Source organism: Ranitomeya imitator, chromosome 1 (assembly GCF_032444005.1).
Source record: "Ranitomeya imitator isolate aRanImi1 chromosome 1, aRanImi1.pri, whole genome shotgun sequence".
NCBI classification, from domain to species: domain Eukaryota; kingdom Metazoa; phylum Chordata; class Amphibia; order Anura; family Dendrobatidae; genus Ranitomeya; species Ranitomeya imitator.
In genome coordinates, this window is record NC_091282.1 from 158,196,572 (window position 1) to 158,220,293 (window position 23,722).

Genomic DNA, 23,722 nt, shown 5'->3' on the forward strand with positions numbered 1-23,722 from the left:
ACGCAGACATGGACTGGACTTGGGCTCTGTTCAGACTACTTCTTGGGCAGGACAGATACTGACACGGAATCACAGACAGGGCTGGATTCGGAGACTGGTATAAGTCCAGACAACTCTGGGTACTAGGATAGGTTTGGGCACTGACCACACATGGACAAAGGGGTTCAGGGTCAGGACATGGCCACACATGACCACAGGACCTAACAACTCACTAATTCCAAACTAACTCACTCATGAATCAGTGTTGCTTAGACACCTCACGATTGGGGAGGGTGCCTTTTATACAAGGTGCCTCCCATCGCATGAGCAGGAGCTCATGAGCACTAGGCGCACTGCCAGAAAGTGCACAGGTAGCAAGGAGACACAACGGAGACCACGCTGCGTCGCTGAGGTGGTGACTATGTTGGTGTCCCTGCATAGAGGTGGAAGGGGAACCATGCAGGAACGCCGGCATGATTGTTACAACCTTACACCTTCCAGAGTTTTTATGACATCTCACTCATTAATTTGAAGTTTGTCCCTTCTTTGCAGCTGTAACAGCTTCCATTCTTCTCAGAAGACTTTCTAAAAGATTTTGAATGTTGTGCAATTTTTTGCTTATTTATCCAAAAGAGCATTTTATAGGTCAGACACTGATGACCGAGGAAAAAGCCTGGCTCTCAGTTCTTTAATTCTAAACATGTTGGATGAGGTTGTGTTCTGAGCAGGCCAGTGAATCTCTTCCACACCAAATTCACACAACCATGCCCAAATAGTACTCCCAAATTTGGAAGCATAAAATTCTCCAAAATGTCACAGTATACTAAAGCATTAAGATTTTCCTTTGCTGGATCTAAGGCAGCCAGGCAAATGCCTGAAAAACCGTTAGCATTATCCTTCCTCCATAGTTGGTACAATGCAGTCATCCAGGTATAACTCTCAGGGCATTCGCCAAACCCAGACTCATTGTCACGGGTGTGTCAGTTGTGGCAGACAGTCATCCTGGATCCGGCTGTAGAAAGTCATTGCGATTAACTCTACAAGCAACTTCTTGATTTTTGCATCTGTTATGGAGTAATATCCTTCTCCCTCTAGGACCCAACATTTACCTGCACCTTCTGCTGCTAATGAACACACCCTTGCTTAAGGTTTAAATAGCTTCAGTCTCTTAAGTAAGGTGCTGGTGTTAGCTCACTTTCCCTCTGTCTTCTTGGAAGTACTAACAGTCGGCTAGTGTCTTCTTGGAGTACTCTTGGAGGATTGCTGGCATGATATCTCAGTGGTCTTCTCAAGCTAAGTTTATCTCCTTGTTTGTCCACTCCCTCTGTCTTTAGTTGTAGTGGGGGCTGACTTGTGATTCACCTATGGCTAGGGTCAGTCAGGGATTAGGTTCCTGCTCCACAATAGGTGTGAAACCTATTTAGGGATATCAGGCAAGACAGTGTGTTGTTAGATCTGCCTAGGGGTCTCCACTCCCCCCTTCCCTAGTGTTTGGGCTTTCCCTCCCTATCCCTGTTGTTGGGTACCTTGCTTCTCCCTCACCCAGCATGACACTTGTCTATCAAACTGGCAGACAAAGAAGTGTGAATTGTCACTCTGCACAACATGTTTCCACTGCTTCACAATCCATTGATGCCTTATGTTGCACTATTTAATCAGTTGCTTAGCATTGTGCTTGGTGATGTAAGGCTTCTGCTTGTCCATGTAAACCCTTGCCATAAATATCCCAGTGCACATTTTTTTGCTTGACGTTAATGTCTTAGGTTTGTAGTTTACTATTTTTGAGACAACAGAGCAATTGTGGCTTTATTACTGTCTTAAAGACTCTTTTTCCTGATGAAGCTGTCCTAAGACAGCGATATGCGTGGCCTTTCCCACCCACCCCTCTTTCTTCAGGTACTGCCCACCATGGCAGTTTCTTGGTGCTTCCCGTGTGTCTTCAGGTATATATGCCTATGAACTTTTTTCTTCAGCTCACTAGCTCATTCCTATTTATATCCTTGGACTTTCCTCCTGTCAGAATTGAAAAGCACTCACTTTAAATGGACATTTCTGGCCCTTTTTTTCCACTTGCCATGAAGCTTGAATAGATTTTTTGATGTGCAATTTTTGTTGTGTTCTGTGACCTCCATACCATGCAATTCTAAACTCAGTTTACTGACATCTAACCTATTATTAGAGGCAGGGCCAGTTTTAGGCAAAGTGGGGCCCTAGGCAAAAGTTTAAAATGGGGTTCCATATGCTGACATATTGCACATCACACAGAAGCATTACAGTTGTATTTACATGGGCTGAGTTCAGGCCACTAAACGAGTGTGATCGACAATATTGAAGTCATTCCCTTGTTTCCAGGCCTCTTTACACCAACTGAGAAAGAATGATGGGAACAGAACAATCACTTTTAGATCAATCTGTCCCCATACAGTATCATGTTATCAGCAGCACAGCTACAGTTTACACCGGCGATGTGCTGCTGTGAACAATGATTTTTGTTCCCGCATAAACAATCCAGTCACTCGATAAATATGTAGAATTTTTCTTGTTTAGTATAATACACCCCATAGAATATAATACAGCCATCCTCCCCAGAGAATATAATATAGCCTCCCCATAAAACATAATGTAGCCCCCCAGGGAGTATAACACAGCCCCCCATAGAATATAATACAGCCCTCCCCATAGAATATAATGCAGCCCTCCCCCACAGAATATAATACAGCCCTCCCCCATAGAATATAATACAGCCCTCTCCATAGAATCTAATACAGCCCCTCATAGAATATAATACAGCCCTCCCCCATAGAATTTAATGCAGCCCCCAAAGAATATAATACAGCCCTCCTCTATAGAATCGAATACAGCCCCCCATAGAATATAATACAGCCCTCCGCCATAGAATCTAAATCTAATACAACCCCCCATAGAATATAACACAGCCAACCCCATAGAATATAATATGCCCTCCCCCATAGAATATAATACAGCCCTCCTCATAGAATATAATGTAGCCGACCCTTCCCAAGAATGGCCCCACAGTCCAGTAATCACTCATTGACATATTACAAAAACCCCCCACACACAATCCTCTCCTCCTGCGCAGCGCTGCTCCCGGTGCTCCAGGCTCAGCTCCGGTCTCAGCAGCTGTAGTCTGCCTGGCACACAGCAGGCACACGATGAAGTGATGTCATCGCACACCCGAACTGTCAGAGGCAGAGGGGAATGATGAGAAAGGGGGCGTCAGCTGACGCTCTCTCCTCCATCATTGCTTCAAACTGTATGAGTGTCTATGACGCCGGTATAGTTCAATGCGGCGGTGGGGGGGCAGTTAGCGCTGGCAGGGGGTCGTTGGCGCTGGCGGCAGGCGACTGGTTGGGGGCCCCTGGGGGAGCGGGAGCCCTAGGCAGCTGCCTGGTCTGCCTGCCGCTAACGCCTGCCCTGATTATAAGGGATGACTGGGTCACATTCTGGACATGAATAGGTCAGATTTGATGTTTGGTCACTGTTGCTATAAATCATTAGTCATGAATTATTCTCATTGGCCTACAGCCCAAAACACCGTGTCTGCGAATTGAGATACTGATTTGGCTCGTATCCTAAGTCATATTGCAAGACTCGTTAAAGGGTTGATTGTGACTTATAGGATTGCTACTTCCAATAGGTGGCGCTATAGATTTCAAGTCCTCTTTTTTTTCTGAAGAGGCAGTTTGCATATTAAATTTCCCAGAGGAGCATTGCACGGCGAATAAACCTCCTTACATTGACAAGCCAGAGCTGGTATGTCACTCTCCACAAGGAGAAACCTTACCTCTCACAAACTATTGTAATTTATTGATTTGTGATTCTGTCATAGCTTATTATTAATTACCAGTTTTGTACTGTTGATTCAACACACGGTTATGAAAACTGACAGGTTGTCACCGTATAATATTGAGGGGTGCGGGTTGACTGCCATGATGTATATTTGTTTTTAATTGTTTTTATTGTTTGATGATTTGTGTTTCCTATCGTACAAATAAAGCTATATATTTTATTATTGTTATCTTGATCTGAGTATTGAAATAGGTGTGCACGCTCATTTGTGTCTGGTTATTTTTTGCTTTGATTCACATTGTATTTTCAGGCACGATGTGGCACCTTGCTACTCAGATTGACATGCAGACTATCTAGTGGAGGTGAACCCTATTTTCTCCCTTGGGGCTCATTCAGACAGCCTTGCATCTTGGTCCGATCTTGGACTGCTAATGTACCAACTGTCCATGGATCTCCCGATCCAATATATTTCTATGAGGGTGTCACAATTGGGTCAGGAGAGCTGCCTCCAGTCCGTGTACCGTCTATTAGGGGTCCGCGCTTGGACCGATTTTGCCCAGATGTCTGAGTGAGTCTTTATATTTGTTAATTCAGGGTCATACATTATTAACAAGGTCTGCAGTGGATCACTCATAAATTTGATTTGTTTGTGTTTAGATTATAATAATGTATATATATAATTGTCTAAGGGTCTGTTTGTCTGTAACTGAAATCCCGCGTCGCTGATTGGTCACACCCGGCCGGCCTTGACCAATCAGCTTTCATAAATAAACTACATACATATACTAGAACGAGAATAACATGAAGGACAGTCTGTGAGGGAGAGAATAACATGAAGGACAGTGTGTGAGGGAGAGAATAACATGGAGGACAGTCTGTGAGGGAGAGAATAACATGAAGGACAGTCTGCGAGGGAGAGAATAACATGGAGGACAGTCTGTGAGGGAGAGAATAACATGGAGGACAGTCTGTGAGGGAGAAAAAAACATGGAGGACAGTCTGTGAGGGAGAAAATAACATGGAGGACAGTTTGTGAGGGAGAGGACAACATGGAGGACAGTGTGTAAGGGAGAGAATAAAATGTTTCCCCATTTTTAAGTTTATCATATGGTAAAATAAATGGTGTCTTTGAAAACTATAAGTCATCCTGTAGAAAACAAGCTGTCATACAGTGATAGATGACTAATACAGTTTTGACTCTTAAAATAAAGACAGGAGAAAAACAATGGCAGTGTGTCCAATGGGTTAAAACATAAATGTAAGCACCAATGTATATATGAAAACTAGATGGTGGCCCGATTCTAGCGCATCGGGTATCTACTATATACCGTATATACTCGAGTATAAGCCGAGATTTTCAGCCCAAATTTTTGGGCTGAAAGTGCCCCTCTCGGCTTATACTCGAGTCACGGTGGGCGGCAGGGTCGGCGGGTGAGGGGGAGAGGGCGCTGAGGCATACTTACCTAGTCCTGGCACTCCTGATGCTGCCCCTGCCTGTCACACTGTCTCCGGGTGCCGCAGCTCTTCCTGTCAGCGGTCACATGGGACCGCTCATTAGAGAAATGAATATGGACTCCACTCCCATAGGGGTGGAGCCACATATTCATTCCTCTGAGTCTGAGCGGTGCCAGTGACCACTGACAGGAAGAGCTGCGGCACCCGGAGACAGTGTGACAGGCAGGGGCAGCGTCAGGAGCGCCGGGACTAGGTGAGTATTTTATATTCACCTGTCCGCGTTCCACACGCCGGGCGTCGCTCCATCTTCCCGGCGCCGCTCTGTCTTCCTGGTGTCTCTGCGCTCTGACTGTGCAGGTCAGAGGGCGCGATGACGCATATAGTGTGCGCGCCGCCCTCTACCTGAACAGTCAGTGCAGAGAGACGCCAGGGCGAGACGCCGGAATGAGACGCCGGGAGTTGCAATCAAGAGAGGTGAGTATGGCTTTTTTTTTTTTATTATTGCAGCAGCAGCAGCAGCAATGCCAGAGCTTTATAAGGAGCATATATGGGGCAAGAATGAACGGTGCACAGCTTTATAAGGAGCATATATGGGGTAAGAATGAACGGTGCACAGCTTTATAAGGAGCATATATGGGGCAAGAATGAACGGTGCAGAGCACTATATGGCACAGCTATGGGGCAATAATGAACGGTGCAGAGCACTATATGGCACAGCTATGGGGCAATAATGAACGGTGCAGAGCACTATATGGCACAGCTATGGGGCAATAATGAACGGTGCAGAGCACTATATGGCACAGATATGGGGCAAAAATGAACAGTGCAGAGCACTATATGGCACACCTTTCTATGGTACATCTATGGGGCAATAATGAACGGTGCATCTATGGGGCCATAATGAATGGTGCAGAGCATTCTATATGGCACAGTTTTATGTGGAGCATCTATGGGGCCATAATGAACGGTGAAGAGCATTCTATATGGCACAGTTTTATATGGCACAGCTATGGGGCCATAATGAACGGTATGGAGCATCTATTTTTATTTTTGAAATTCACCGGTAGCTGCTGCATTTTCCACCCTGGGCTTATACTCAAGTCAATAAGTTTTCCCAGTTTTTTGTGGCAAAATTAGGGGAGTCGGCTTATACTCGGGTCGGCTTATACTCGAGTATATACGGTAATCGTCTAATTCTGTCTGTTTGTCTGTAACGGAAATCCTGCATTGCTGATTGGTCACGGACAGCGGGCGAGACCAATCAGTGACAGGCGCAGTCCGGCTGCGAATTGGCGCGGGATTTGAACCACGCTTCGCTGATCACCGCCCACAACCAATCAGCAATATTGGCTCGGGATTTAAACCCCGTTGCGCTGATTGGTCGCGACACAGCTGGACACGACCAATCAGTGATATTGGCGCGGGATTTAAACACCGCTTCACTGATAATGTATATATTTTACTCAGAAAATCATGAATAAACTACATACATATTCTAGAATACCCGATGCGTTAGAATCGGGCTATCATCTAGTCTACTGTATAATCGTCTAATTCTGTCTGTTTGTTTGTAACGGAAATCCCGCATTGCTGAAGCGTGGTTCAAATCCTGCGCCAATATCGCTGATTGCTCGCACAAGCCGGGCGCGACCAATCGGCGAAGCATGGTTCAAATCCCTGCCAATTCACGGCCGGACTGCGCCTGTCGCCGATATTGGCGAGGGATTTAAACACCACTTCGGTGATTGGTTGCGCCCAGCCGGCTGAGACCAGTCAGCGATATTGGTGTGGGACTTAAACACTGCTTTGGTGACTGGTCACGCCTAGCCAGCCGCGACCAATCAGCGATATTGGTGCGGGATTTAAACCCTGCTTCGCTGATTGGTCGCTCCTGGCCAGCCGCGACGAATCAGCGACAGTTGCAGTCCGGCTGCAAAATGGCGAGGGATTTGAAGCACGCTTCGCTAATTGGTCATGCCCGGGCAGTCGCGACCAATCAGCGATATTGAAGCGGGATTTAAACACCGCTTCACTGATTCACTGATTGATCGCGCCCTGCCGGCCGCGACCAATCAGCGACAGGCGCAGTCCGGTCGCGAATTGGCGCGGGATTTGAACCACACTTTGCTAATTGATCGTGGCCGGCCGAGCGCGACCAATCAGCGATATTGGCGCGGGATTTAAATCCCGCTTGTAGAATATCCGATGCATTAAAATCGGTCCACCATCTAGTGCATAATAATAATTATAGATTTCTCGATAGAGCAGGTGAAAATGGTAAAATCTGGAAATAAACTGCGATAGAAAGAAACAATGGGTTATAACCCTAAATAGTAAATATAAATGTTACATTTATTTCTTTTTTAACAACTTCGTTTAATGTTAATAACATTTTGTCTGTGAAAGTATTAAAAAGCAAATTATATACTAAGTATCATCTGTTTGCCTAACATAGGTTTCCTATAAGGATGTTTCTATTCCTAAATGGTTGCCATTAAAAGCCATGCATCCAGTGGATTACTATTCATCTTATACGAAAAACTGCACTGGCAGCTTCACAAGCCAAGAGATCCGTGATATAAGAGCTTACTATTATGCAATGTGTGCAGAGACGGATGCTATAATGGGTAAGTGATGCCCATTTATGCACTAACATTAGTTACCACTTCAACTAGTGCTCTCCTCAACGCATGTTTGCGTCATACTACTATTGCTATATTGGAAAATTAATGCAACCTTGTGATTCTTCATTAAAGGACTTTGCAAAAAATAAAAATGTGCCTAAGCACTAACAGGTAGGTGGTTGCGACCGACCTGCCTTATGTGCCTGGCACTGCTTTCCGCTGGCATGGAGCGGTCAGTGACCCCTCTTGCCGGTAATTCAGCGACTTCTGCTGACGTGACGTCAACAGGGCGACTTTTTTTTCTCTGCTTTGTGGGCAGAGCAGGACTGTGACCTCATACTGATTGATCCCTGCTGCCTAACTGGGGGGAGCCGGCAGAGGTGTATCTGGGGTTTCTGGCACCTGGGGCAAGAATTCATTTTGGCACCCCCCCCCCCAAGGACATATGCGATTTGCACACTTAGTCATGGACCCACGAGCTCCCCTCCCTAATGCTCTCAATGATCAGTGAAAAACTGAAAAAAGCAGGAAGAGAAGCTCGTTGTCACAGGATCACAAGTATGAAAATCACATATGAGTGAAGTGTCAATGTGACGACTACTGGAACCTGCAGAGTAAATGCAGAGCATTTACATCCAGGTACCTTATAGATGACGTCGCCTCTGGAGCCGTTCTTCTTTTCTTCATCTTGTCCAGACCCCATGATGAGTTTTCTCATCCACAGTCGTCTCTACAGACTTCCATCTCCTCCGCTCTTTTGCAAAAAATCTCCACATGACACCCTTAAAGATACAAGTGTCATTATAATGCTCCTGAATAAAAAAAATTGCCCCTCACTATATTGTCTGCACAAAATATGACCCCCACACTGTCCCTCTTATAGTTTATGCTCTTCACACTGACCTTCCTTTCCATACCAGCCCCCTCTTCACACTGTCCTCTCATACTGTGTCCCCATATAGTGCTCAGTCTCTATACTGTACTCTCTCATCACACTCCCCCTCCTTGGTATACTGTCTGCTCCTGGCTGTGCCCTTACACTGTCCCCCATGCTACGCCCCCACTATTCAGTTTCTATTCTGTGCCCACTCACTTTTGTCCCCCCATACTGTCTCCTCACACTATTCCCCTCCCTCCTTATACTGTTTCCTCTCACATCCCCCTGTTCACCATACTGTCTCCTCATATATTTACCCCCTCACTTTCTATACTACCTGCTCACCTAACTCCCCATACTGTGTCTGCACACATCCCATCACCCTCACTCCCCGTACTCTGTCCACATACATTTCACATCGCTACTCATACTGTGCCCTCATTCTCCCATATTGTTTCCTCATACATGCCCGCCATTCCCTCATACTGTTTCCTCATACATGCCCGCCATTCCTTCATACTGTTTCCTCACACATGCCCCCAATTCCCCCATACTGTTTCCTCAAACATGCCCCCAATTCCCTCGTACTGTTTCCTCATACATGCCCCCAATTCCCCCATACTGTTTCCTCGTACATGCCCTCATTCCCCCATACTGTTTCCTCATACATGCCAATTCCCTGTACTGTTTCCTCATATATGCCCCCCATTGCTCTTCATTTTGTGTCCTCAAATCTCCCACACACATTAAATCCCCCACCCCACTCCAAATCTCACCCCACACATAGTAAGTTCCCCCATCCCCAATTCTCCCCACACATAATAAATCCCCCTATCCCCACTCAAATTGTCCATACACATTATTGTCCTCTACCCCACCCCATCATTGCTCTCTTCACCACCTCCATCATTGCCATCGCCTTCTTCGTCATGCCCATCATTGCCCATTTCACCACCTCCAGCATTTCCTCCCCAGCAATCCCATCATTGCCCTTTCCACCACATCCATCATTTCCTCCATCCCCATCCTTGCCCATTCCACCACTTCCATCATTTCCTCCTCCACCACCATCCCCATCCTTGCCCATTCCACCACATCCATCATTTCCTCCTGCCCCACCATCCCCATCCTTGCCCATTCCACCACTTCCATCATTTCCTCCTCCCCCACCATCCCCATCCTTGCCCATTCCACCACTTCCAACATTTCCTCCTCCACCACCATCCCCATCCTTGCCCATTCCACCACTTCCATCATTTCCTCCTCCACCACCATCCCCATCCTTGCTTTCTCCTCGTCAGCCCCATCATTGCCCTCTCCTCCCCACCATCCCCATCATTGCCCTCTCCCCATCAGCCCCATCATTGCCCTCTCCTCCCCACCATCCCCATCATTGGCCTCTCCGCGTCAGCCCCATCATTGCCCTCTCCTCCCCCACCATCCCCAACATTGTCCTCTCCCCGTCAGCCGCATCCTTGCCCTCTCCTCCCCCTACACACACACATTTACTTCTCTGCACATTCCCCTGCAGCGTGACACACACACACAGACACAGACACACACACACCCCTCTCACCTCTCCTCGCGCTCTGCCGCAGCATCTCCATCGCCTTCCTCTGACACAGCCGGCCGCTGAATGATGACATCATCCAGTGGCGCGTCTGTGTGAGAGGAAGCGCGGGCAGGAAGCAGGAAGACAGATCGCTGCAGCTCCGCTGCTGTTTTCTCTTGTAGGCAGCGGAGCTGCAGGGATTTCTCCCTGCCCGCCGCAGCCACCCTGCAGGGGACCCCCTCCATCTCCGCACATGGTGGGAGATGGCGCTCTGCAGCTTCTATGTGCCGGCTGTCAGCTTGACAGTCGGCACAGAGAACAGCCGACTCCCAGACCGGGGGCGGCAGAATGCAGCCGCTGGGGGAGACACTGCGGACCGCCGAATTAGGCGGCCCGACTGCGTCCCCCTGCCGGCTGGGCCCGGGGCACATGCCCCGGCTGCCCCCCCAGATACGCCACTGGGAGCCAGTTATCAATAAGCAAGATGCGATACACATGATGAGAGCATTATACTGCCTCTGTACAAATCCCTAGTTAGACCGCACATGGAGTACTGTGTCCAGTTTTGGGCACCGGTGCTCAGGAAGGATATAATGGAACTAGAGAGAGTACAAAGGAGGGCAACAAAATTAATAAAGGGGATGGGAGAACTACAATACCCAGATAGATTAGCGAAATTAGGATTATTTAGTCTAGAAAAAAGACGACTGAGGGGCGATCTAATAACCATGTATAAGTATATAAGGGGACAATACAAATATCTCGCTGAGGATCTGTTTATACCAAGGAAGGTGACGGGCACAAGGGGGCATTCTTTGCGTCTGGAGGAGAGAAGGTTTTTCCACCAACATAGAAGAGGATTCTTTACTGTTACGGCAGTGAGAATCTGGAATTGCTTGCCTGAGGAGGTGGTGATGGCGAACTCAGTCGAGGGGTTCAAGAGAGGCCTGGATGTCTTCCTGGAGCAGAACAATATTGTATCATACAATTAGGTTCTGTAGAAGGACGTAGATCTGGGGATTTATTATGATGGAATATAGGCTGAACTGGATGGACAAATGTCTTTTTTCGGCCTTACTAACTATGTTACTATGTTACTATGCCAGTAGTCTCGCCTTGTCAGTAGAACAGCTTGGAAGACGAGTGCTGAAGTGCTTCTCTGTTGACAGATAGCAGTTGAATCCCTGGCAGGAGTGTTGAGTGACCGCTCCGTGTCGGTGGAGATCAGTGCTGGGCAACATAACATAAAACATAACATAAAAAGGTATAAACTGGGTAACATGACAATTATGCCTAATGGTGCAGTGTTTAATAAAATACAAATTATAGAATTGCAGTTTTTCTTTCATTTGCAGATGACACTAAACTCTGCAGGGTAATCAATACAGAGGAGGACAATTTTATATTACAGGATGATTTATGTAAACTAGAAGCTTGGGCTGATAAATGGCAAATGAGCTTTAATGGGGATAAATGTAAGGTCATGCACTTGGGTAGAAGTAATAAGATGTATAATTATGTGCTTAATTCTAAAACTCTGGGCAAAACCGTCAATGAAAAAGACCTGGGTGTATGGGTGGATGACAAACTCATATTCAGTGGCCAGTGTCAGGCAGCTGCTACAAAGGCAAATAAAATAATGGGATGCATTAAAAGAGGCATAGATGCTCATGAGGAGAACAAAATTTTACCTCTATACAAGTCACTAGTTCGACCACACTTAGAATACTGTGCACAGTTCTGGTCTCCGGTGTATAAGAAAGACATAGCTGAACTACAGCGGGTACAGAGAAGAGCGACCAAGGTTATTAGAGGACTGGGGGGTCTGCAATACCAAGATAGGTTATTACACTTGGGGCTATTTAGTTTGGAAAAACGAAGACTAAGGGGTGATCTTATTTTAATGTATAAATATATGAGGGGAAAGTACAAAGACCTTTCTGATGATCTTTTTAATCATAGACCTGAAACCGGGACAAGGGGACATCCTCTACGTTTGGAGGAAAAAAGGTTTAAGCATAATAACAGACGCGGATTCTTTACTGTAAGAGCAGTGAGACTATGGAACTCTCTGCCGTATGATGTTGTAATGAGTGATTCATTACTAAAATTTAAGAGTGGACTGGATACATTTCTGGAAAAGTATAATGTTACTGGGTATATACACTAGATTCCTTGATAGGGCGTTGATCCAGGGAACTAGTCTGATTGCCGCATGTGTAGTCGGGAAGGAATTTTTTTCCCCAGTGTGGAGCTTACTCTTTGCCACATGTTTTTTTTTGCCTTCCTCCCGATCAACATGTTAGGGCATGTTAGGTTAGGCTATGGGTTGAACTAGATGGACTTATAGTCTTCCTTCAACCTTAATAACTATATTTTGCTTCTCAAACAGCGATCAAAACGTCGCTTGTACCACCAAATAGTACCAAAAACAATTACAGTTTGTCACACAAAAAATAAGTCTGCATAATGCAACAATGTCAAACATAGAGCACCACGGCAAGTTTGTTTGTAAGGCTGTGTTCACATGTAGCTTAATTGCTGAGTTTTTTCTGCATGTGTCCACACGAAACTACACAATAGGTCTTCACTGTTTATTGAACTTCTGCTTTTTTTAATGCATTTTCCTCTTTATTTGTTAGTAGAGAAATAGGGATTTTTGTGTACTCACCGTAAAATCCTTTTCTCTGAGCCATTCATTGGGGGACACAGACCGTGGGTGTATGCTGCTGCCAATAGGAGGCTGACACTAAGTGATACAAAAAAAGTTAGCTCCTCCCCTGCAGTATACACCCTCCTGCTGGCTCTCAGCTAACCAGTTCGGTGCAAAAGCAGTAGGAGATCAATAACAATATATGAGCGTATAGCATGTCATATTCTAAAAAACAAGCATAAGCTAATAACAGGGTGGGAGCTGTGTCCCCCAATGATTGGCTCGGAGAAAAGGATTTTACGGTGAGTACACAAAAATCCCTATTTCTCCTTCGCCTCATTGGGGGACACAGACCGTGGGACGTCCCAAAGCAGTCCCTGGGTGGGGACAACAATAGATCAGGCCCTGTGTAACTGCTACTTACAAGTGCGCCACCGCGGCCTGCAGAGTCCGCCTGCCCAGACTCACATCTGTGGAAGTGTGGGAATTATAGTGCTTCAAGAATGCATGCGGACTGGACGAATCCGCAAGCTTGCAGGCGTGCCTTGCTGACGCCTGGTGACTAGAACCCTTGATAGACAGGGAGATAGGCTGACATCTAGCACGGAAGGACTCCTGGATGGTGAAAAGAATTCACCATGTTATCATGGTCGATGAAACGGCTAAACCCTTCCTGAAAATGTCAGGAAGCCTTCCTCTACCGTCAGGAAGCCCAAATAAAACGTCCAACCTTCAGAAGGACGCCGTCCTCAAGACGTACCTACTCAGAGCAGTCACTTCGTCCAGAATATGGGGGATCTTATTCCATTTTGTGGACTGGAGCCAAAAGAGATGAGGGAAGAACTATGCCCTCATAACAGTGGTAATACAGTACCACCTTGGTAACAAGGGATGGAGATGGCCTGAGGACAACCTTGCCTCGAAGGTAATAAGGGAAAAAAGTCTGAAAGAGCAGAGAAGCTAGCTCCGAAGACTCGTCAGAGTGAGAATATCGCAGAGGAGAACGGGACGACTTTCCCTGATAATAAAGTCTGCCCGGATGAAAAAGGAGCCTACTGTAAGGCTCCTAGGAATAATAAGGTCCCAATGATCTAACGGTATGCGATAGGGAAGAACTACGTGTGAATACTCCCTGTGAGAAAGTCCCTACTTGCAGTTGTGCTGCGATAAGGCGAGAAGATACTAGCTCCGCAAACAAAAAACGGACATGGTCCGTGCGGATCTCTGAGGATCACTGGGGCCCCTTTCTGCTTCCGAAAGGCTTTCGGAAGCAGTGGAAGGGGAGTTATGGAAACTGGTACCACGGCAGAACCAGAGCATGGAGAGCGATGGCTCTTGGATCTCGAGGCCGAACCACGAACTCGAGTACAGTGGCCTTCAGTCTGGATGTCATCCCACCTACAACTTGAGAGCTCCAGTAAGGACAGATCTGATGGAAGACTTCGGGGTGAAATTCCCACTGACTTGAGGCGGAACCCTGACGGCTGAATTTGTTTGCCGTTCAGAGTTCTACTTCTGGGATATATACTGCCGAGATCACCGAATAATAGACTTCGGCCCATCAGAGAAAGTGAGGTACCTCGGTCATGGCGCCTGACCGTGGGTACCAGCTAGATGACTGACGTAAGGCACCGCCGTGGCATTATCCAATTGAATTTGGATAGGGTGACCCGCCAGAAGGCAGTGGACCTGCTGTAAGACTACCGTTCGGATCTCCAGAACAATGATGGGGAGAAGAAGACTGGCATTGGTAGTTGCTAATAACCAATGAACCGGGAGAAAGGCCCTGGATGAAGAAGGAGCTCAGAGACTATTGTCTGAAAGTCTGTTTGACTTGCTGAAAACGAGCAGAGCGAAGGAAACCGCTTCCATTGTCGTCACCATTTTTCCTCAGAACTCTCTTAGCAAATCGAATGAAATGAGGGGGTGAGTAATCAAGTTCTCAGAACTCTCCTTGCGCGAGCTCCCTGTTGAAGGGCCATGACTTTGTCTCGAGGAAGAATTACCATCCTTCTAGAAGTGTGCAGGATCATCCTCAAAAAGGATATCTGCTGGGCTGGAAATGAGGAGAACTTGTCTAAGTGTAGCTGCCAACCCAGGAGAGAAGGTATCGCAAGAGATATAGATGACTCAGCGTAGTCCTGGAAGGGCGGCTAGACGGACCAAACAGGGCAGGACGAGCACGCCTCTAGAGTGCAAGAGAAACATGACATCCGCCATGACCCGAGCGAACACTCTGGGTGCGGAAGCAAGGCCGAAGGACAAGGTTGTGACTTGAAAATGCTGTTGACAAATGGAAAGGCGAAGGAATTTTTGCAGTGGGCAAGCAACCCGAATGTCGATGGATGCCGGAAACTGCACCTTTTTCTGTTGAAGTAATGGCTGAGCGGAGGAACTCCATCCAAAGAAGGAGGACCATGTCAAAGGTTGTTAGAAGTTTGAGGTCCAGGGTCGATCTTACTTTTCGTTCCCCTGTTTGGAACCAAGATCCCTTAGATCTAGACTGTGCTGGACAATCCTTATACAATCCTTTGTCAGTCTCCCGCTCAAAGGATTTGATTGGCCAGTTGTTGCTGGTGTGAATCAAGGTAGTTAAGGTCTCCAGCCAGGAGACCATTGCTCTAGCAATCCATGCGGCCGCTATGGAGGATAGAGCGCTGGACTAGAAGCCGCAAGACGGAACAAACCAGATTTGCTATCTGACAGTCCGTGGTATTTTTAATTGATGACCCATCAGGTAGGGATACTGGTAGGTATACCACAGGAGATTCTACCCGGTTAATCTGCCCCATGGCAGAATGTGCGGCTGCATCCAGCAGGTCATAGTCTCTTGCCATCTCCTCTTTTCACGGTGCAGAGATAAAAATTAGGAACCCTCGATCCATCAACCTCTTAACAGGGAAGTGGAGAGTAATTGTCCACCTTCTTGCATCATCCACTAAATAGTGGTGATGCAGAGGGGGGTGCTCGTACGCCAAAAAGGGTGCCTCTGTATGTCCACAGAGTTCAGGTCTCCAGGTGGACAGGACAGGTTGTCTGGCGTTAGGCCTGGATGCAGAAGAGGAAACATGGAGACGACACTCCGTGTGCTTGTCTGTTGATAGTGTGGGGAGATCGGTGCCCTTTAAAGGACCCGTCGCCCTTAAAAAACAGGCCAGGCATGGCATCCCACGTAGAGGCTTCTGTCCAGTGAATCGCTTATCCGAATTGAATGACAAATGCTCTCGAGGGAGTTTAGTCTCTGAAGCTCTGGCAAGCTCAGGCAATATCCAATCCATATTCAGAGCCTTGTTGTCATCCAATCTTTTGTGAGGGAGCAGGAAACGAAAAACTTCCGTTTTCTAGATGCCTGTATGTTTCTAGACGCCTGCACGTTTCTAGAATACTTGCGGCCCCTTCTAGCCGACGTCTCCCATGTAGGATAGGGACCATGTATATTGGTCCTGCGAGCACTCCAAACACAGAGGATACACAGAGGGATTCAATCTCTTGGTCAGAGAACCATGGATTGATCAGTGAAGAAGTCCACTGAGGGGAACTAGAGGATAAAGCTGGGGTCGGCGGCGGAGGGCTCCTCGGACTGATCAAGCGCCTTTAAGACCAGGGAATACTGGTCATGCACCTTTAAGACCAGGGAATACTGGTCCTGCGCCTTTAAAAACAGAGAATACTGGTCCTGCGCCTTTAAGACCAGGGAATACTGGTCCTGCGCCTTTAAGAACAGAGAATACTGGTCCTGCGCCTTTAAGACCAGAGAATACTGGTCATGCGCCTTTAAGACCAGAGAATACTGGTCATGCGCCTTTAAGACCAGGGAATACTGGTCATGCGCCTTTAAGACCAGAGAATACTGGTCATGCACCTTTAAGACCAGAGAATACTGGTCATGCGCCTTTAAGACCAGGGAATACTGGTCATGCGCCTTTAAGACTAGAGAATACTGGTCGTGCACCTTTAAGACCAGGGAATACTGGTCATGCGCCTTTAAGACCAGGGAATACTGGTCATGCGCCTTTAAGACCAAGGAATACTGGTCATGCACCTTTAAGATCAGGGAATACTGGTCATGCGCCTTTAAGACCAGGTACTTCCTTACCCGGGTACTGTTGTAGAGTCGATGTGCCCCTTTAATGCAAAAATACTGTCACCCCAGTGTGAGCTGGCCGGGTGGACCAAGATGGCCACCTGGGAGCTGCAGAGTTGATAAAATCTCGCAGAGAGCGAGAAGCGCCAATTCGGGGGGCGGAGTCACAGACACGATGTTGAATAGGCCCAAGCCGGGGTCTAAATTTCTGTAGCTGGCGGACGATACCAGTGGGTCGTTCTAGGCAAGACTTCCAGGATGCGGCCTACAAATCGGCTGAAGCCGGGGACTAAATTTTTGCAGCCATCCAGAGCGTTACCCATACCTCCCAACTTTTGAAGCTGGGAAAGAGGGATAAAGTTTGCGGCAAATTTTAGGCCACGCCTCTGACCACACTCATTAACTAGTCCCACCCATATCCACGTCTCAACCACACCCATTTAGCACTGCTGATCACACTGTTCAGAAAGAATAATTATAAACAAAAAAATATGGCCACACAGTGCTCCATACTGTATAACGACCCCACATGATGCTCAATACTGTATAATGGCCACACATGATGCTCAATACTGTATAATGACCCCACATGATGCTCAACACTGTATAATGACCCCACATGATGCTCAATACTGTATAATGACCCCACATGATGCTCAATACTGTATAATGACCCCACATGATGCTCAATACTGTATAATGACCCCACATGATGCTCAATACTGTATAATGGCCACATATGATGCCCCATACTGTATAATAGCCGCACATGATGCTCCATACTGTATAATAGCCGCACATGATGCTCCATACTGTATAATGACTGCACATGATGCTCCATACTGTATAATGACCGCACATGATGCTACATACTGTATAATGGCCACACATGATGCTCCATACTGTATAATGACCGCACATGATGCTCCATAGTGTATAATGACCGCACATATTGCTCCATACTGTATAATGACCGCACATGATGCTCCATACTGTATAATGACCGCACATAATGCTCCATACTGTATAATGGCCCCACATGATGCTCCATACTGTATAATGACCGCACATGATGCTCCATACTGTATAATGGCCACACATGATGCTCCATACTGTATAATGACCGCACATGATGCTCCATAGTGTATAATGACCGCACATAATGCTCCATACTGTATAATGACCGCACATGATGCTCCATACTGTATAATGACCGCACATAATGCTCCATACTGTATAATGGCCCCACATGATGCTCCATACTGTACAATGACCGCACATGATGCTCCATACTGTATAATGACCGCACATGATGCTCCATACTGTATAATGACCGCACATGATGCTCCATACTGTATAATGACCGCACATGATGCTCCATACTGTATATTGGCCGCACATGATACTTCGTACCGTATAATGGCCACACATAGCTACTCCTACACACGCGGCTGCGCTCCGTACACTTTGCACACACGGCTCTGCTCCGTTCACACGGCTCCACTCCATACATCTCATACACACACGGCTCCGCTCCGTACACTTCGTACACATTCAGCTCCGCTCCATACACCTCATACACGGCTCCGCTCCGTACACCTCATACACACACCACTCCGCTCCATACACATTGCACAAGCTGCTCCGCTCCGTATACCTTGCACACACACGGCTCCACTGCGTACACCTCATACACATACGGCTCCTCTCCATACACCTCGTACACACACGGCTCCGCTTTATACAAATTGCACACACTGCTCCGCTCCGTATACCTTGCACACACACAGCTCCGCTGCGTACACCTCATACACATACGGCTCCTCTCCATACATCTTGTGCACACACGGCACTACTCCGTACACCTCATACACACACGGCACTACTCCGTACACCTCGTACACACACGGCTCCGCTCTATACACATTGCACACGCTGCTCCGCACACCTTGTACACACATGGCTCTGCTCCGTACACCTCGTACACACGTGGCTCTGCTCTGTTCACCTCGTACACACGTGGCTCCACTCCATACACCTTTCACACTCTGCTCTCATCCGCACACCTCTTACACACGACTCCGCTCCATACACCTTTCACACGCTGCTCCGCTCCGTACACCTCGTACACACGCGGCTGTGCTCCGTACACCTCGTACACACGCGGCTGTGCTCCGTACACCTCGTACACACGACTCCGCTCTGTACACCTTTCACATGCTGCTCCGCTCCGTACACCTCGTACACACGCGGCTGTGCTCCGTACACCTCGTACACACGCAGCTGTGCTCCGTACACCTCGTACACATGCGGCTGTGCTCCGTACACCTCGTACACACGCGGCTGTGCTCCGTACACCTCGTACACACGGCTCCGTACACCTCTTATACACGACTCCACTACGTACACCTCATACACACGACTACGCTCCGTACACCTCGTACACATGCGGCTGTGCTCCGTACACCTCGTACACATGCGGCTGTGCTCCGTACACCTCGTACACACGGCTCCGTACACCTCTTACACACGACTCTGCTCCGTACAACTTTCACATGCTGCTCCGCTCCGTACACCTCGTACACACGCGGCTGTGCTCCGTACACCTCGTACACACGCGGCTGTGCTCCGTACACCTCGTACACATGCGGCTATGCTCCATACACCTCGTACACACGGCTCCGCTCCGTACACCTTTCACATGCTGCTCCGCTCCGTACACCTCGTACACACGGCTCCGTACACCTCTTACACACGACTCTGCTCCGTACACCTTTCACATGCTGCTCCGCGCCGTACACCTCGTACACACGCGGCTGTGCTCCGTACACCTCGTACACACGCGGCTGTGCTCCGTACACCTCGTACACACGCGGCTGTGCTCCGTACACCTCGTACACACGCGGCTGTGCTCCGTACACCTCGTACACACGCGGCTGTGCTCCGTACACCTCGTACACACGCGGCTGTGCTCCGTACACCTCGTACACACGCGGCTGTGCTCCGTACACCTCGTACACACGCGGCTGTGCTCCGTACACCTCGTACACACGGCTCCGTACACCTCTTACACACGACTCCACTACGTACACCTCATACACACGACAATGCTCCGTACACCTCGCACACATGCGGCTGTGCTCCGTACACCTCATACACATGCGGCTGTGCTCCGTACACCTCATACACACGGCTCCGTACACCTCTTACACACGACTCTGCTCCGTACACCTTTCACATGCTGCTCCGCTCCGTACACCTCGTACACACGCGGCTGTGCTCCGTACACCTCGTACACACGCGGCTGTGCTCCGTACACCTCGTACACACGCGGCTGTGCTCCATACACCTCGTACACACGGCTCCGCTCCGTACACCTTTCACATGCCGCTCCGCTCCGTACACCTCGTACACATGCGGCTGTGCTCCGTACACCTCGTACACACGGCTCCGTACACCTCTTACACACGACTCTGCTCCGTACACCTTTCACATGCTGCTCCGCTCCGTACAGCTCGTACACACGCGGATGTGCTCCGTACACCTCGTACACCCGCGGCTGCGCTCCGTACACCTCATGCACACGGCTCCGTACACCTCGTACACCCGCGGCTGCGCTCCGTACACCTCATGCACACGGCTCCGTACACCTCGTACACCCGCGGCTGCGCTCCGTACACCTCATGCACACGGCTCCGTACACCTCGTACACCCGCGGCTGCGCTCCGTACACCTCATGCACACGGCTCCGTACACCTCTTAGGCCGGAGTCACACATGCGAGAAACACGTCCGTGTCTCGCATGTGAACAGCAAGCTCTGGCGCCGGCACTTCGGAGAGGAGCGTGCGGCCGCATAGGAACACATGGAGCCGCACGCTCCGCTCCGAAGTGCCGGCGCCAGAGCTTGCTGTTCACATGCGAGACACGGACGTGTTTCTCGCATGTGTGACTCCGGCCTTACACACACGACTCCGCTCCATACACCTTTCACACGCTGCCCTGATCCATACACCTCGTACACACACGGCTCTGCTACATCCACACTATAAACACCTCGGCTCCTGACCTCACACATACGCTGCCTTACCCTCCTCCGGCGCCATGGCAACCAGCAAAGTCCTGTACACGGAGGTACACGGAGGTCCTCCTCCCGATCATGTGACCCCTGACTCCTCCCATCCTGTGACCTCATCACAGGTCCTGTGCACAGAGCAGCCATTATGTGGTGTGCTGCTGTGCGGGCCGAGTGCAGGGACTCAGGGAGCTCTCAGCTGACCGGCTGATACACACAGGAGAGGAACCGTCCGCCTCCTTGTGCCATCCGCTTTCACAGTGGTGGGACAGTGGGGGCTGCTCGGACGCCATAGAGAGGGGCCTCTGTACAGCCACGGAGTTCAGTCCGGGTGGACAGGGTCAGTTGTCCGGCATTAGGCCTGGCTCCAGGAGAGGATACATGGAGGCGACACTCCATGTGCTCGCCTGCTGCTGGTGTGGGGAGATCGGGACCGTGAAGGAACCGTCGCCCCTGAAGTGAGCTCAGGCATGGCTTCCCACGTCGCAGGAAAGGGTACGGGGAGGTATACTCGCCGTGCTCGCCTGTTGATGGTTCGGGGGAGATCGGAACCTTGAAAGGAACCATCGCCCCCTTCACTCCGTTAATTAAAAAATAAAAATTTACAGAAAAGTAAACAATAAAATAAAAACGTTGGGGTCTGAAACAGACCCATGTGCCTCCTACAGACACTAAGCAAGAACTGGTTAGGCCTCTTTCACACTTCAGTTATTTGGCGTCAGTCTAAAACCGCCATTTTTCTCAAATAACGGATCCGTCAATTTTTTTTGACGGATCCGTTATTTTCCCATAGACTTGCATTAGTGACGGATTGTGACGGATGGTCGTCCGTTCCATCCGCCATGCGACGGATCCGTCGAAATTTGGCGGACGTTTTCTGAAAATAGACGGACATTGAAACGTTTTTTGTCAACGCCGAAATGGCGGATCGCGACGTATCCGTCGCGTCCGCCGTTCCATAGAATGGGCGCCTATGGGTGACGGATCAGCCGCAACCGTTTTTTCGGCGGATCCGTCGCCCCAATCCGTTTTTTCAATTGCGCATGCTCCAAAAAGAAGATACTTTTCCCAGACAACCCCCAAGTAACGGATCCGTCAAAAAAACGGATCCGTTAGAACCGTTTTTACAACAATTGTGACGGATCCGTCAATCCGTCACTATGTCGGTAGTGACTGACGCCAAATAACTGAAGTGTGAAAGAGGCCTTAGCTGAGAGCCAGCAGGAGGGTGTATACTGCAGGGGAGGAGCGAACTTTTTTTGTATCACTTAGTGTCAGCCTCCTATTGGCAGCAGCATACACCCACGGTCTGTGTCCCCCAATGAGGCGAAGGAGAAAATATTTGATTCTGCATTAAAAAAGCCAATGCAGGTTTTTTCTACTTATATTTTACACGTTAATTATTTTTCAGGAATTTTAAAGAAAAAAAGCACCAAAACCGTTCCAACAGAGAAAACTCCTGCCTACTGTTGAACTTTGTATTCTTTGGTGCATTTTTCCCCTGTAATGCAGTTGCATTTTTAATTGCAAAGTCAATGATTTTCTATCCTTTAAAAGATGCATTAAAAATGCTGCTTCAAATCTGCACCAAAAACCCATTAAATTAGGAAAAGGCATAAAAAACACACATCACATTTTGAAAAAAAAAGCCATCATTCAACTATGTTGCTAACAAAATGAAAAAGTTTTTAGCTCCTGGAATATGACAATAAAAGTATAGAAAGGTAAATGGTTTATTATTCTCCTAGAGAAAAATTGTCAAATGCATAAAAACCTCTCCAGAGAGGGGATATATCACGCTCATTGAACATAAGGGGATCAATTATTATAAGTAGGGAAGTGAAAAAGAGCTGACATTTCAACCTCCATTGAAGTAGGACCTCCTGCCATGAACAGATAATTACAGCAGGGGATATGCTGAAACCCATCCACCCAGTCTAGGATTCATATACTAAGAGGTGGGGAAGTACACTTTCAGTTCCAGGGGCTTCCTCTGTTCAAATGAATTATTTCAAACACTCTGGAGCCAGTGGCCAATTCTGAATGTTGAGGTTTGCATTGATACAATATTTGTGGGAGATATATATTCGGCTTTGTGAGGAACTGGTGAACATAATGCATTCACTCACTTCACCGTAAGGCTAATATCTCCAACTTAGTATACGTCAGATTGATAGTGCTATCCATTCTATGTTTTAATTCTACAGAAAGGTATGATCTTTAGAGGAAGCATTACAACGATATCTCTCTCTTGGTACCCCCAGGAGCAAAGATATTGTGAAAGTTGGGGATCTCATAATCTTCTAAAGACCTAGCACATCCCATGACCCCCCCCCCATGCTATGTTTCTGAGCCATTTCCATGACACTGGTTTAGTACTTTTCTTTTCTTATCCATTTGTATTATATGTGATTGTACAGTGGGTAATATAGCATTTGATACACTGCCGATTTTGGTAATTTTTCCACCTGCAAATAATGCAGAGGGCTATAATTTTTATCGTAAGTACACTTCAACAGTATCTTAAACAATCCAGAAAGTAACATTATATGATTTTTACATAATTAATTTGCATTTTATTGCATCAAATAAGTATTTGATACAATAGAAAAACA

The 23,722-nt window shown here is 47.9% G+C and overlaps 1 protein-coding gene across 2 annotated transcripts in view; it reads left to right on the forward strand.

Moving 5' to 3' along the window:
* Window positions 1-23,722, forward strand: part of ARSK (arylsulfatase family member K) — a 225,423-nt gene that overhangs the window by 60,914 nt on the left and 140,787 nt on the right. For both annotated transcript variants that reach the window (XM_069751943.1, XM_069751952.1), the window contains exon 5: window positions 7,700-7,871. In XM_069751943.1, the coding sequence (XP_069608044.1) occupies window positions 7,700-7,871 (172 nt within the window). The remainder of the gene's footprint in view (window positions 1-7,699; window positions 7,872-23,722) is intronic.